Source organism: Sinocyclocheilus anshuiensis, unplaced genomic scaffold (assembly GCF_001515605.1).
Source record: "Sinocyclocheilus anshuiensis isolate Anshui unplaced genomic scaffold, SAMN03320099.WGS_v1.1 scaffold426, whole genome shotgun sequence".
In the NCBI taxonomy this organism is placed as follows: Eukaryota; Metazoa; Chordata; class Actinopteri; order Cypriniformes; family Cyprinidae; genus Sinocyclocheilus; species Sinocyclocheilus anshuiensis.
Genome location: NW_015542362.1, coordinates 1,084,175 through 1,100,718, shown reverse-complemented (window position 1 = coordinate 1,100,718; position 16,544 = coordinate 1,084,175). Strand labels below are relative to the sequence as shown.

General features: G+C 41.1%; 1 protein-coding gene across 1 annotated transcript in view; it reads left to right on the top strand.

The window, feature by feature from the left end:
• Positions 1-673: 673 nt before the first annotated feature.
• Positions 674-16,544, top strand: part of acin1b (apoptotic chromatin condensation inducer 1b) — an 18,054-nt gene continuing 2,183 nt past the window's right edge. Inside the window, exons 1-15 of the mRNA XM_016490794.1 lie at positions 674-896; positions 1,906-1,971; positions 2,503-2,614; positions 3,032-3,108; positions 3,660-5,204; positions 5,469-5,524; positions 10,692-10,827; positions 13,278-13,323; positions 13,822-13,949; positions 14,242-14,397; positions 14,986-15,151; positions 15,251-15,396; positions 15,567-15,674; positions 16,128-16,235; positions 16,372-16,542. Of these exons, the coding sequence (XP_016346280.1) occupies positions 759-896; positions 1,906-1,971; positions 2,503-2,614; positions 3,032-3,108; positions 3,660-5,204; positions 5,469-5,524; positions 10,692-10,827; positions 13,278-13,323; positions 13,822-13,949; positions 14,242-14,397; positions 14,986-15,151; positions 15,251-15,396; positions 15,567-15,674; positions 16,128-16,235; positions 16,372-16,542 (3,159 nt within the window). The 5' untranslated portion in view covers positions 674-758. The remainder of the gene's footprint in view (positions 897-1,905; positions 1,972-2,502; positions 2,615-3,031; positions 3,109-3,659; positions 5,205-5,468; positions 5,525-10,691; positions 10,828-13,277; positions 13,324-13,821; positions 13,950-14,241; positions 14,398-14,985; positions 15,152-15,250; positions 15,397-15,566; positions 15,675-16,127; positions 16,236-16,371; positions 16,543-16,544) is intronic.

The window sequence follows — 16,544 nt, the reverse complement described above, 5'->3', positions numbered from 1 at the left end:
TTTGGCATACAAGAAAAATCGATAATTTTGACGCATACAGTGTATTGTTGGCTATTGCTACAAATATACCTGTGGTTCTTATGACTGGTTTTGTGCTCCAAGGTCACAAATGTTTATGCATTAGTATGTTTCAGTGATAATCAGCCTTTGCTGGTCTAGCTAGTCCAACAGTCGAGATTTAGCTTGTGAACAGACTGGTTTCCCAGCCTAACCAGGTGAAAAGTACTGAAAACCAATCTAAACCAGCAAATAGAGCATCCTGGTAGACCAGCAAACTGACACATTTTAGGATGGTTTTAGAAACTGAATTAAGCCATGAACGTCTTGTTGTGTTATGTTATGAAGGACACAGGCGCCATAATGACTATTGCAGTGCAATTTTAAACCGTTGCTGTAACTTAAATATCCTGGATGCAGACTGCATATCGCAAGGAGAAGAGCTGAAAGCTTCGTTCTGGCCCAGGGCTGTCCAAACTCGGTTCTGGAGGGCCGGTGTCCTACATAGTTTAGCTCCAACTTGCCTCAACACACCTGACTGGAAGTTTCTATGCCTAGTAAGAGCTAGATTAGCTGGTTCAGGTGTGTTTAATTAGGGTTGGAGCTAAACTCTGCAGGACACCGGCCCTCCAGGACCGAGTTTGGACAGTCCTGCTCTTGAATCTGTTTTCGTCGATCTGGCTCTCTCTCTTCCGGAGATCAGAGCGCGGTGATGCGCACACAGTGCGCTCGTGCACGGCCCCAGAAGTTCGTGAAGCAAAATGGCGGAACTCGAGGATGTTACGTTAGACGGCAAACCGCTTCATTCGCTTCGTGTGGCGGATTTAAAAGCCGCCCTGGAGCAAAGAGGGCTCGCCAAAAGTGGACAGAAAAATGCACTCATTAAACGGCTGAAAGGGGTGAGTTTGGTCAAAGGGCGGGCGTAAACCGTGCGCTTGCTGTCAAGTTGAGCAGAGCCGAGAGCGACAGACGGACAGAGCGACAGACAGACAGGCAGACAGGTGTCGCTGCTTCGAGAGCGGGAATGATCGTCGCGTGCATGTGGATAGTTCGAATCGTTTACCGCGCCGCACGGCAATTGTTTTCCATTATTTGTGCAGTTATATCACGTAATTTTAATAATACAGCAGTACGGGTGTTTTCTAAACAGTCTGTGGGTCATTACACGCCGAGGTCGCGGAGTTAACGTCGTGCCCGCGCGTCGTGTGTTTGTAGTGGGCTGTGCGCGCGCGCTTGTCAGCCTCGTGTGATGGATGCGTGTTTGACACTCGCACAACATTTATAAACAAGATAGACATAACCAGTAGTTTCTAGTTTCTACAGATGTAAGTGGAATTACAAATGATACTCGCGCTCGTTAATCACTTGTGGGCATTTCCTGTGGGCTATTATATGTAAATCACTCAACTAATTTGGTTTTAAATGCCGCGCTTTAGGGGGTCGGAGTATTTCACACTTCCAGTTTCGCATTCACGTGAGTGACTTTTTCTTTCATTGCCTATTTTCCATCGACGGTTAGCATAACGACCGGTAAACTGTCAGATTAACGCAGTCATCTGCGAAGTATATGCTAAAGTAGTGAATAATGTGAAAGGCTAATGCCACTCCCACCTCTAATATAAACACTTCATTCAGCGACGCTGCTTCACTCACTCTCTCTTGTATCAAACCGCAAGCGGTCATGTTGTGCTGCTGGTCGGGTAAATGAGATATTCTTTTTATAAGTTCTCGGACCTTTTCTTTATACAAAGTGTATTGAATAGGTTTGTATCGCAAGAAACATGCTTGATCGGATTTAGGAACCTAAACAGAGAGTGTTTCTGAAAAATACTGTTCATTTGTTTACTGGGTTTAATGTGCATGACTATATCTGCATTTTAAATGTGCATCATCTGCTGTGTTTTAAAGGCTCTAATGTTGGAGAATCTCCAACGAACATCCACCCATCAAATTGGCCTTCAGCCCAATTCTCAGGTAAGAAAGACATTTTAACCCTTTTTTCTCATTTGCGTCATTTATAGATTATAGAATTATAGTTTTGTTTAAAAATGTTTCAGCATTCTATAAAGCTTACTGTATTGATACTTTAATTTCTAATTCTTTTAAATTATCAACATGGTTTAAAACTTGTTGCATACAACCAATTGCACATAATTTATTACATGTCCTTTGACTGATAGTTGTTACTTTTTAGTAAATAAAAGGCATTTTAGTATGTTTTTAAAAAAGGAACACAAATTTACCTGTAGTGAACTTAGGTTTACTTGATTATCCATACAACTTTTTTAAATGTTAAAATGCAAAATTGTATTATGGAATTAGTGAGACTTTCTTCAGGGCATCACATAAATTATTTATTTTAATCATAAATTAAGCACACAAATATGTCCTTTATAGCATCTGAACATCTATTACATGATTATTGCAAGTTTGTCATGCTTGTTGGCTCCAAGAATTATAAATGAGGTGACCTTGACTGGAGTGTGCTTTCTGTGTATGTATCAGATTGGAGAGGAGATGAGTCAGAACAGCTTTATAAAGCAGTACCTGGCCAAACAGCAGGAGCTCCTCCGACAGAGACTGGAGAGAGAAGCCCGGGAGGCCACTGAGGCAGATGGTAAACAGAGTCACATGTACATATACACACAGGTTATAACACTGACTCGACTACACCATCTGTGCAGGAAATCTTAACACACAGTGATGCATAATGTTTGAAGTCTCATACACCAATTTAGTGTTTCCAGTGATGAGCCAGCCATGCTAATACTGATGCACCAGTCTGTCTGGGTGTAAGTGAGTTAACTTATCTTCTCACACTTGCAGTGTGCCCTGAGGAAATTCTAGGTGGTTGTCAATGGCTATCCAACAGTTGTATTCTTTGTTTGCTTATTAGATTACATTTTTAACCTGTGCATTAAGGATTTCATAGGGGCATTGACTTTCCCTTTAGGTTGACACTTTAGGTTGTGTACATTTTTTTTTTCACCTTCAAGAAACTCTATGCATGACCTTTGCAATATACTGCTTTCAGAGACACAGAGTCCTGCTGGTCCTGAGGAGGATGAACACATGCCAACCAAAGATAGCACTTCCTTTCTACCAGAGAAAGTAAGCACATATAGTCTTTGTATAAAACTGACTTAAATGTTTGCACAAAGTAAAGTTTTATTTGATGTAGTACAGTTGTGCCCTCGATTTATTTATCAGATTTATTTGATCAGCAAATACACATGCTGATTTGATTTGTGGCTTGTAATATGCTAGAGATGTATTGATTAGGGAGCTGTCCAGAACAAACATTACCTGATATGACAGCATTGGTTTTCTATGCAAGCAGTTAAAATTCACACCACATATATGCAATCATGTAGAAGCGGTAGAGAGTTTCCATTGATGAGCTTGCCATGCTAATACTGATGCACCAGAGTTTGATTGTGTCACTCTGGGTGTAAGTGAGTTCAACTAAACTTCTCACACTTGCAGTGTGCTCTGAGGAAATACTAGGCAGTTTTCATGTACTGTCCAGCAGTCATACTCTGATTGCTTATTAGATTACATTACATTATCACTACTAAATAATTAATTAGAAAGTGCATGTCTAGGAACATCTGCTCAGTTTTCATGTATGTGTTTGATCTTTCATTTACATTGTTTTCCAGCATCACTTCGTACACTCTCATCTGTCTGCAACCCAGGCAGGCGGAGGAGGGTTGCCACAGGACCCTGGGTTATTGGGATCTCACAGGTTGGATACAGGCCCTGTTCCAGTGTCTCAAGAATCACCTGACACTAAAGCTGGGAGGATCTGGCGTCCTTCTTTCCTTCCCGGCCATGAGGAGGTCGCAACACCCTCTCCTCCACGTGCAGTTGCCTCCTTGTCTGTGCGCGTGGTTGGACAACCTGAGCATCAAGGCTTGCCTCTCATGATGCCCCGTGCCCAAGAGAGAGAGGGAACGGCCCCGATCGAAGCAGGTCCTGCCCATTCGGTGTTGCAGCTCAGCCGTTCCGCGAGGGCCGCAGCTTGTGCTCAAGTTGATAGCGATGACAATGATGAGGATGATGATGACAGTGATGAAGATGATGAATGGGGTCCTACCTCACATGGGAAAAAGAACGTCCGGGCTCCTCCTATACACACTCCACCAGCTGCATACCCCCAACGATCCCGCAGAAAGCTTCAACCACCACAGCACATCCCTCCTCAGCCTCAGCCAGTCCACCAGCCACCTCTGCAGCTCCGTCAACCTACTCCTCCCCCATCTCCACCTCCAGAGCTGTCTTTCCCGCTACCTGACACTCCCAAACAGAGCCCACATGACCAAGATGAGGCAGCAGGCCTAGCAGAGGGTGCTGCTTCAGGGGCAGACGTGGTCTCTCCTCCATCCCTCAAAAGACAGGAGTCCAGCTCCAGTTCTAGATCCAGCAGCCCAGAACCCCCATCCACACGCAGACCTGGTCCACTTAGCCTGCTGGTCCGCAAAATGGAATCGGAGAGTGTGTTTGATGGTGCACAGAAGGCAGGGATGGAGGGAGAAGGAGAGATGGAAGTTGAAGAGCAGGAGGATGGTGAAGCAGAAGTGCAAGACTCCGCTCAGCAGCTTCTCGGGTCAGAGGTGTCTGTGTCAGTACCCACTGCTCAACAAGATGCTCAAGACTCTGAGTTGAAGGAGGAGAGAGGTAAGCAAAAAATAAGTGAGGAAAAAGAATATGAGAACGTGGATGAGACTTCTGCACCATTCCATTTGACTTCACCCACCACTTTCCCAGCTAGAAGGCCGCACATTTTCTCAGAGGTCCCACCACCTGATTCACTTACATCATCCTTCAAACCTGAGCAGGTGTCAGTGCTCACATCAGTGCCGAAGTGCTCTGAAGATGTTGCTATGGAGGCAGAGGCCTCTACAACGACACCTGAATCAAAACACGAGGAAGAGAAAGAAGTGAAAGTTCTAGAGAAAGAGCCACCTAAACAGTCACCTAAAACAGCAGAAGAAAGTGAAAAGTCTTTAAAATCGGCACACTCTACATCTGAAGAAGGAGAAATGGATGAAACAAGAGACCATTCACGGAGAGAGAAAGGTCATGAACGACGCTCGTCAATGCCAAGTCAGTCATCATCATCTGACACCGATTCAGAATCATCATCTTCTCATACTTCAAGCTCTCCTTCACAGGATAAATCCAGCCCACCCAGCCAAAAGAAGGTGCGCAATTGGCTTATCCACATATCAGACATACGCATTTTAATTCTGCTGGTTACTTCTGCCTTTGCTGTGTTCTGATGATGATTCTGCCATGCTAATACTGATGCACCAGTCTGACTGGGTGTACATGAGTTCAGCACAACTTCTCAGACTGGTAGTGTGATCTGAGGACAAACACAGAGTTCTAGAAACAATAAGAAGTACATAATGGAAAATTTACTGTTAATATGAATTTTGAAAATGGTCTTTCTTTACTTCAACCAGGACGAGGAAGAAAACAGAAGAGATTATGTTAAAGAAAAAAAGGCTCAATCTTCAAGGTCAGTAAAGTCTTTCATACACAGTTACATTGCATTGTACAGGTACAAAAACACAATGCTTTCAGTGTTTCAATGCAAAATTCAGCTTGCTTATTAATGAGCTGTAAATAAAATAAAATACAGTTAAAATGAATTCTCAGGCAGAATATATTTTCTCTTTTTTATCCTTTTTTACTTTGTTCTGTTCATCTGTCCTTTAGGGAAATAATTTAATGTCTTTCTGTTCCTATTATATCTCTATTTTGAAGTACATACGTAATGTAATGCAAAAAAAAAAAAACTCCATGCTTTCAATGATCATACCAAACCAGGAAAATGTTTTATGAGGAATGTTTTTCTATATGCTCTCTACATATTTAATCCATTAATGTTTTTTTTTAATTAATTGCCATTGAGCTAAAATGACTGGAAAAGGCACAGAAATTCATTGGTCAAAAGGTGTTGGATGCTTGCCATTCAAGTCACACATTTCAGTGAAACTGTCTTTCACACCTCATTGATTTTCATAACCATTGTCTTCCCTTTGCCATCCCTGGAATCACAGCAATTTGTCTAGATGCAGGACCACCCAACAAGTGTGAGCTCAGAAATGCATGAGCTATAACTCTGCCGTCTGTTGTCATGCATAGTTTAGTGAGATTGCCCATTTGGCCTCATTAGCCGCGTTTCCATTGTCGGGCCAAAAGCGGGTGTGCTAGTGCGTGCCAGGGCCAGTCACGTTTCCACTGTCACTTCCGGGGCTTGAACGTGCCTCGTCGGTGCTTCCTCGGGGCCAACGGCCAGGGTTTTTTGGCCCGACGAAAACCTTGGCCAGATGAGGCTAGAGGAGTGGCTATGAACAAAGACGGAGTTGTGACTAATATTCAATCCTGATTAATTCATTATGATCAATGTATCACTTATTATTGTAAAACATTGATGCTTTTGGATTTAAATCTTTAACAAAACATGCAAACAAACGGCCGCTTTTATCATGTTCATTTTGTGATTGCGCTAGTTCCAGTGACTTAATTCTGATTAGTTTTCTGCTAACTTCTCTTTGTTGGTGAAATGATGGGGTTGCGTGACGTTGTTCCTGAGAGTCGTGTAAAGGGCGGGTTTTAGTGAAGTGCTGCGGAGCTTCTGGCCCGACGGTGGAAACGCATTGTGATTTTGAGCTCGGTGCTACAGGTCCGAGGCTATTAGCCCCACCCAGCCCGTTTGAAGCACTGGCTCGCACTGGCCCGACAGTGGAAAAGCGGCTAATCGGTGCCTCTCACCAGGACATCCAGCAGATGGAAGTCCCTCTTGGTCTTTTTCTCTTTATTCTTATTTAGCTACGTGTTGTGGAAATAATGCTATATCAGATAATGTTTTCAGTAATGTTAAAAGTCCAGTGAGGAGAGCCATGAGATTTTATGACACGCTTGCTGACTAATCATCGTTGTTGTGCACAGGTTGGTGACAGAATTGCTACGTCTTTTTTCTTTTTCTTTATACCTGTGGCCCCGACTAGAGCATAGGCCACCACTAACAAGTTTTCTCCAGCAGTCTCGGTCCTATGTAATTGTAACACTATTCTGATAATGATAATGAAATTAGAAATTAAACCAACATCATCCTAATAAATTTCTCCTTATTTTATATACTAGAAATGTTTTTAGATCCCAGGGTTTGTACAACAAGATTTCTGAAGTGACACTAGAAAGATAGAACACAAGAATTTTCTGTACTTCTGCGTAAATTTGACCTACATTGTGATCAGTTCTCAAAGTCATGTGACCAAATAAGGAGGCCCTGATAAAACAAAAAAGTGGAAATCTATAATGTATTAAATAAAGTGATCTAAGAGTGAAAAAGTATTTGAACTTTTGCTTTCAGTATCTGGAGTAACCCACTTTTAGCAGCAGACCATCAACACAGTGTTTCCAGTAAGTGTGGATCAGTCATCATCAGTTCCTCCATACAATACTGCTTAACTATGTGATGTGCTTCCTTGCATGGATTACTTAAATGGTTTCCATTTTTACCCAGCATGCTGGACGTCAAACCTATTAGAAATACTTTCTTTTCCATCCAGACAATCATCGGTTGTGGTCAATAAAAAAGTTGAATAGGCAAACATTTGTGTATTATTTGTTTAACTGGATTATCATTATGTACTTGGATGAAGAGCTGATCACAATTATTGTAAATGTATGCAGAAATAAGACAATTCTTAAAGGGATACATTAACCCAAAAATTAATAATGCCATCATTTACTCACTCTCATGTCATTCCGAACCTGTATGGTTTTTTTTCTTCTGTGGAACATAAAAGAAAATATTTTAAGACTTTTTTTTTTTTTTTTGTCTATACAATAAACTGTTTGGTTACCAACATTTTTCTGAATTTCCTTTTTGTGTTCTGTATTTAAGTTTGGAACTACTTGAGGGTGAGAAAATTATAAATTATGTAGTATATGAAAATAATGACGAAATTTTCGTTTTTGGTTAAAAACTGAACCTTTAAGGGTTCACAAACTTGATCTTTATTTTATTTGTAAGAAACCTTCAGCAGTCAGAAAATTATTATCTCCCTCTTATCTAAATAAAGACCTTTAAAACCCCGTCCACGTAATAGTCGATTTGACTTTGGAATATGTAATATGAGGGCGGTTGTATTTTTAATCAGGCGTTCTATACGACAGCCTATCAACCGGCGTGGCCTTGGAGGAGGGGTCCTGCTTGTACTTCTCATACTTCCCCCAGCGCTGCTCAATATGGCTGCTCTGTGAGCGCCGCCGTGGCTATACCGACCATACCGACGCATTGCACAAGAGAAAAAAAAAAAGCACAGCCTTGCAGCGCGTCCGCTTCTCATATTTCTTCCTACGCATCCGTGACCGGTAGAACTGGTAAAGAATCGGCCGTCGCGGTCCCGGTTACAGCCTGATATTATGCTGTCGGACGGCAACAAAAACGGGTAAGGGTTGAGAGGGAGAGGTGGTTTCTAGAAATACCCTCCAGCGCGGGGTAGGCACATCGTTTAGGTGATAGACGTTTACACTATGAGCTCAATCGATCGAGCGATTGTGTTTGTACAGTGGACCCTGTATTGACTTCAGTTAAACGTGAAACGAAACCGTTTTATTTCATTTTAGATGCCGTCTCGAAATCGCAGAGGTGTTTAGCGGTGTTTTAAAACCCAGTGAGCTGCCTACCTACACAGCATTTTTGGCGTCATAACGATCGAACAGAATCAAACGGCGCAGATGATGCCCAACAATGATTGTTCTATGGGTATCTCAGTAGATTTTGAAACGCAGGCGTTTTGGTCATGATATTGGGGGAAGGGGGTCTTGTTTAGGCCCTTGGGTTCATTAAGGATGTGGGCAATTCCCTGGTATTTTTAATCATGAGAGATGTGTGTAACCTTAAATTAGTAATGGAGATACCCCTGTCCACGATGAAAAAGATTTCAACATCTGATCTTATGAATAAAACAGTGTTAGCTCAGCTTGCGTTTCACCTAAACCCATTTAACAGTGTAACAATTTATATAAGCAGTTAGGCGTAGTAAACCTGTTACTTAATGCTGAAATTAATAGTGCGGTCAGGAAACACTAAGAATGATCATGTGCTAAAAGTTTTGTAAGTTTTGTTATTCAAATGATCGGTTGTGTGGTCCGTGTAGATCAGTGTGTTAGGTTTCAACTATTTTCTTTAAAGGAAAGCCAATCTTAAGAATTGTATTCATATGCTAGGCATTGAAAGTCCTCAAGGGGAAAGGGGATGTTCCCTAGTGAGCAATGACATCAGTGATGGAAAATCACAGAAATGTTTTATTCTAAATAAATCACACTTTGAAAAATGTCAGTCTGTATATGATTATTATTTGACAAAGTCAGTCCGAATAAACTATTCTTCATTAACTGTTACAAAGTGTCTTAATGCACGGAAAATGAACTCTGAGGCTACTGTAGTTCAGTTTAAGGCTGTCTTTCAGGTTTTCCTCTTTGCATTCACGTGTAAATGTTAAGTATTCTAAGCGCTTGGCTTTTTTGTCCACGGGGGATCTGTCTACCCGTCCCCCTTCGCCTCAGCATGTGTTGACTGCTTTAAAAGCCTTGTGCTCTGAGAAGCCAGAGGCAGTTTTTCCCTCCTCAGAGCAAATGGCATCAGGGCTGTTGTGTCTCTAGAGACCACGGTGCCAAGGTGTGTTGCACAGGTGTTTGTGTGTGAGAGAGAGGGATTGGTTATCTATTGAACAGTGAATTCGATTGAATCACCTGTAGGTTACGGGGATGTCAGGAGCCAGTGAATCTGTTCCCCTGTCAGCGCTTTGTTTGCCGTGGTTTAAATTTGTTAGATCAAAAGTGTTGCATACAATTCAGACGAGTCTGTTATATGTTTAAATGGTTTTGTTATTGTGAGAGCTGATGGTTGGTTACGATGGTCATCGGATGTACACTACATTTTCATAGGTTTGGGCTTGGTAAGGTGATTTATTTATTATATTAATTTAAAATATTAATTTAATTATATATATATATATATATATATATATATATATGTGTGTGTGTTAAAATATTTTAACATGTCATTTATTCCTATGTTTGAACAGCTGAATTTTCAGCAGCCATGACTCCAGTCTTCAGTGTCACATGATCCTACCCACAGAGATAATTCGGATATGCTGATTTAGTGCTCAATAAACATTTATTATCAATATTGAAAACTGTGCTAGTTTATTTGGTGGAAAGCTCAAGGGCCTCAAAGCAGAACCTCTATAATTCCAAGAGGCCATTTGCTTGATTTTTATTGTAACTTTTGAATTATTATAGACTGTGATGCAGTCTTTAATCTTCAGTTTTGTTACGTCTCTAGCTTTACAACAATTCAGTAATGTCTCATAATTCCTACCCATTAAATTTTTTGTGTGTCTTTTTGAATGTGTTGATGACAGTCAGCCAAGGCCTGTGTACACATTTAAAAAGGTACACATGTATTTGTTTTTCCCTCTCAATGTTTTACTAACATGGCATATATCATCTTGTTTATGTATGTATGTGTGATGCTGGCAGTGAGAGTCATTTAGCCAGGTAGTTATTTATAGGTAGAGTGACCCAGATCATCCAGCCTCAGCCACCTTACCCCTCACTCTCTTTCTGTCTCCCTTTCTCTTGTTCGCTGACTCTTTCTCTAGGGAGGTAAAGCAGGAAGCTCTCTCTGAGCCTGCAGGCCAAGTTGCCATGGAACTGGAGGGCCGCTCTCATTCAGAGAGTGCTATGCAACAGCCTGACCACCAGGGGGCAGATTCCAGCGACACACGCCCAGAGGAGGTAAGAAGGCCCACAGAACGAAGAACCAGTGGAAACCATAACCCTGAAATATGGGGAGGCATGACTGAAGTTTGTAAGGCAGTTCTAGTGATTTCACATTTGTTGTCTTTCTTTAGATGCAATGTAGGATTGGATGTTAGACTATTGCTATTATCCTCTTCTGTTTTTCCTTTTACTATGTAGCAGCAGTGTGTGGGGGATGTGGATGGCTAATAATGTGTGAAATTAGAGACTGTTGAGGTCATTGTGTGTGTGAGGATGAATCGGTGATAATTTTAAAAGTGCAGTTTAACACATTTAGATTTTATGCATTTTTGTGTTAAACGTAAATCCTGTTGTAGCTTAAAAGATGTCAAGGCGAGTTAAAATGGTCTAAAACTAGGCAGGTGATTAATGAGATCAACCATTTTTATTTTACGAAATATTTTTAGCAGTGGTGCTTTAGAAAAGTTTAGAGAGGCAACTGCTTTTTGGAAGTTCTCAAACTAATTACCCTCCTTTGAGAAGTTGCATCTCTAAAATCACCCCTTTATAAAACAATCCTTATCATATTGTGCCATAAGTGTTTAGTTAAACAGCGCAATGTGTATTTGAGTTGTAGTGAGCAGAATGATAGACTGGCAACATGTAGTTTGAGATGTAGGCTCTAGTCTCTCTCTGTCCTCTCTTTTTTCCAGCTATTTCTCTCTCTCTCTGCCACTCTGTCTCTCACTCTTGTTCCCTTTCTCTTTATCTCTGGATCTGGTAGTTTGACTGTTTTGTGGTTTAAAATCCCATTGATTGCTTTGTTGTGAAGGTGCCCTCCCCTCTTCCATTGCTCATACTGGTACCTGCATACTGCTACCACCTCTTCTCCTCTACCACCTCCATCACCTGCCCCGCTATGCCCAAGCGTCTCGGCTGTACCTGAGCTAGGCCCCCAGAGTCACCACTGCATACTTAGCCTGACGGAACCTGCCGGATCATTGGCTACTGCCTCGTCATACAAAACTGATGTGGCCTCCTGATGGGACTGCTTAAGAGAAGCCAAAATAGCTGGTGAGACGGGGGAGGCGTCAGTTGTATTATGCAAAAGAAAGAGTGATGCTCACCAACAGAGACATTTTTCAAAGCGTTTACACTGGCCAAACACAAGCATCAGATGAACTCCTCCTGTCAGCATGATGGGAACACAGCTGTCTTGACGCCCCCTGCTATTTTTGCCCACACTTCAGTACTTGAATGAACTGATATCTGCAGAGACTCATTACACAGACATCTGCTGTTTCTCACATGCCTGTGGACTGATCTCAGTGAGTCGAACAATCTAAGATAATGAAGCGAGACTTATGGACTCATTTACTACAAGCAGTTTTTTCTGCCGTTTTTGGGTCTCATCAGTTTATCAACAGCCATGGTTTTTTTATTTGAAGGACTTGTCTTGAAACTTGCAATACAAATGGACTTTATGGAATATTTCAAAGAACTTTGCGAAACAAACTCTAGGCTGATTGGAAAAAAACCTTCCTGTTTCTGCCGTTACTACTCACCCAACTTCCCAGATGAACTTGTGGACGGCACCAGAGTGAGACCCTAAGACATTAAGAAAAGGAAACCCTCTTTACCTGCACATCACAGGTCTTGAGGTACAAAGGACTTGATGGCAATGATTAAAATGCCTTGACAGATTATAACCAGAATTTTGGCTTGTCAAACGTCATGTGTTTCTTGTTGGGTCATAGTGTGGATGCTATCTCCCCAGCTAGTGTGGACACAGGGAGTTTTTTGCCACAGACTTCCGCTGCTTCCTGAACATTCAACAAAAACTTCAAAGACTTTTTCAAAGACCATTTGAATCACAATTCCCACCACAAGAGCCAAAAACAGCTATTGAAACAAAAAGTGCAGTTCCTGTCAGCCGGCCAATCAGCACACTCAATTGTGATCGTATCTCGCCCTCACTCCTCAGCCTCCTCTGATTGGACCTTTGTTGCCTAGATACAGTGCACACTGCTGTGCGGTTGGCCAAGCCAGAGAGGAATCAGGTGTCAATGGTACCAGGAAAACCCTTTTTCCCAAGATGTATTTGTTTTTAAATTACTTAAAGTGGAAAGAAGGTAATGATGAGGTTAGAGGGTGTTAGTAATCCTATATTTTACCACACATATGGGAAAGTAGGGACTTTGGTCAAGCATGTGTTAGCCGAAGTCATGTTAAAGTAAAAACTAAAGCAATAACAATAAGGGTCTTTAAAATTCAGAAAGCTTATAATAATGATGGGATTCTCAAAGCCTCTGTTTGTCAGTGCAACTGTACATTATTGGTGTAACTGATAGCTGTGCATCTGTTCTTCCCCTTCTCCTTTCTCTCATTCCCCTCCTTTTCCCAATGTCTCTTTTGTCTGTTGTGTCTGTCTCTTCCTCCACACATCCACTGGGATCTTGTTTCTCCTCCTTTCTATTTAATTTCAGAGCTCCACTGTAAAATCGTTTGCTGCCCGCAAGATCTCCCTGAGCAGTAAGTGTCTTCAAAATGCTACTTTTTTGACTCATTGTCCACTGACAGGTTGCTGCAGCCCATTCTGCGTGTTTCCTCCAAAACAAGGAAAAGGTATTTAAATCTGTTGATCTGGATTGTTAACCAGTAAATGGGGCAGGATGCTGTCCTCACCAAGTATTTTTTCAAGTGAAAACAACAACTCTAGCTAGAGTGCAAAATGAATTAAATTTCACCAACATTGATCCATCCCATTATTTAGCTTCTACACAGAAAGCAGTGCATTGCAACATCATGTGATGTGCATATTGTTGAAATAAACCCTGTTCCAATTACATTAAAGCATGCTCTTCTGTGCTTAATGAAGCTGAATGAATTTGCAGTACCATTCCAGTAAAAAAAAAAAAAGTGGTTACAAGGTCAATTAGGAATTATATGCTTTGCTATGTTCTTTTAACTTTTACAACTGGATCTGTTTCTAGGTTGTGCAATTTGGTGATTAATTTTTCTTGGCACTAGGTAAAACGGAGATTGCGTCATCTGAGGCAGAGCCTGTGGGTGGAGCCAGCAGGAAAAGAAGGTGGGGTTCTAGTACAGCAGTCACTGCCAAGAAGCCGTCGATCAGCATCACCACTGAATCGCTGAAGGTAAATTATCTAAGACCGCTCCCACATTACCTTAACAGATACATGATGAATCACTACCTGTTTTTGACAGCCTGCCTGCCTGTCTGCTTGAATTAAATCAGTGTTACAGGTTCAGTGGTGCAGTATTCTCAAGTTTAATTTTATGTCGTAAATGTTAAATATATGGACATTGTATAGTATGGACGTAATTGATTTACTAAATTTTAATGGTCAGTTTTATATTTATTAGTACTGCATAAGAGTATTTTTACCTAACTTGGCACATTTACTTAACTACAAAACTCTTTTACAGACGCTAATTCCAGACATCAAGCCCCTACAGGAGGCGGTTGTCGAGCTGCACCCAGATGAGGGGCGTCTCTCTGGGGATGAGGACTCATCTGGGCCTCGTGAGCGAGAGGAACCGGAGGAGGATCAGGGTCTCAAGATCAGACGCACAGTGACACAGGTGAGAATGACAGGCTTGTCACTGGTAGCTGCCAAAACAAATAATAAAGGGATAGTTCACCAAATAATAAACTTTTAGACACTCACTCTCAAGTTGTTTCAGACCTGTATGAATTTATTTCGTCTGCTTAAAACAAAAGAAGATACTTTGAAGAATGTTGGTAACCAAACAGTTCTTGGTCCTAATTGACCTCCGTAGTATTTATTTTTCCCATACTATGGAAGTCAGTGGAGACCAGCAACTGTTTGGTTATCCAGATTCTTCAAAATATCATCTTTTATGTTTAACAAAAGAAAGAACTCTTACTGGTTTGGAATAACTTATGGCTAAGTAAATGTTGACAGATTTTCATTTTTGGGTGAACTATGCCTTTAAAGGTTTGTCTTTGATACTATGAACACCAGTGCATAAGACTGCTGCACAATACTGCAGTAATAACTTAAACATGCTTTAAATCATTTTTAAAAAGTTAAATGCCTTATTGATTTAGGAATGAATCTTTTTGTAGAAAAGCATTTTGTTATCGTCTTTTGAAGTTCATGGTTTGCCTCTGCTATTCAGTGAACTTTTTTTGTATCTTTGGTCCAGATTGTCCCATCTGATGGACACGAGAATGGGCAGAAAGAAATAAAGGAAGAAGAGGAGGAGGATGAAGAAGAGCAGAAGTGGACTAAAGAAGAGACAGACAAACAAAGGAAATGGGAGAACTCCCCTGACGTTACAATGGAAATACAGGAGGGCGAGTCCAAAAAAGGTGACACTTCATGATTTGCTGGTTGCATTTAAAGTAATCTTAACATACTTCAAAACTTTTTTTAAAGTAGGATTATAATTGTTTTTTTTCCTCTCTCAGTCACTCCCAATGATTCTTTGGTGCGATGCTCCATCAGTCAGCAGAAATCAGGTGTGTCCATAACTATTGATGACCCTATACGGACGGGTCGCCAGCTCTCTCCTCCTCGTGGAAAAACCTCCCACATCATACACGTCTGCAACCTGGTAATCACTAGATCACGTTGTTCATTTCACTACTCACTGTAATTGAATTGAATTTGAATCTAAAATAAGTTGACCATATGAATATTGCCGCTTACCTGTGTTGTGTTTTTAGATTGAGTCTGGAGGTTTTGTTGCTCATTTGACCCCTGATTTGAACTGTTTCTCTGTAGGTGCGACCTTTCACCTTAGGGCAGCTGAAGGAGTTGTTAAATCGGACGGGTACGTTGGTGGAGGAGGGTTTCTGGATCGACAAGATCAAATCTCACTGCTATGTCACAGTAAGTTATTATTATATATTTGATTATTATTTATATTTTCATTGCACTAAAGTTCAAAAGTTTGGAATCAGTAAGATTTTGTTTTTGAAAGAAATTAACACTTTTTATTTTTTTCAGCTAGGACACAATAAAAATGATTGAAATTAATGAGTTTTTTTTAAATGGCGACTGCTGAAAATTCAGCTTTGCCATTACAGGAATCAGTTAAATTGCTTTTTAAATTAAATTTAAGTGGACATTTTTTTCTGTATGTGTGATTAAATGCAGTTTTGTTGAGCATAAGAGGCTTCAATTAAAAAATCGTATTGACCACAAACTTTTCAGCAGTAGTGTTTATTTATTCTGTATTGTTTATTGTTGTGATATCTCATAATTCATTAGTGATATTATATTGCGCCACCCTGATTGATGCCTTTAGTTTCTTTTAACCTCCAATCTGTCATGTTCTCTCAGTACTCCACTATAGAGGAAGCTGTGGCCACTCGAGAAGCACTGCATGGTGTGAAATGGCCCACAAGTAATCCCAAAGTACTACGTGTGGATTTTTGCGAGCAATATGAGGTCTGAACAGTTTGCCTATATCTGTTTCTACTGCTTTCTTTCCTGTTCCTGTCGTTATTGTAGTCATTCTCATCCTCTCTTATTATAATCAAACTTTTCACCCTTCTCATTTTGTTGTATTTTGTTCTGTCTCCAGTTGGACTTCCATAAAGGTCTCGTGTCCAGTGAGCGTGCAGGTGTAGGTCATGACCCTCACGCCCCAGGAACCTCAGCCCGCCCTGCCACCCATCACCCACTGCCACCTGCAAACCACGAAAAAGAGAAGGAACGAGAAAGAGCGCGAGACGGAGGAGCTACAGCCGTGAGAGA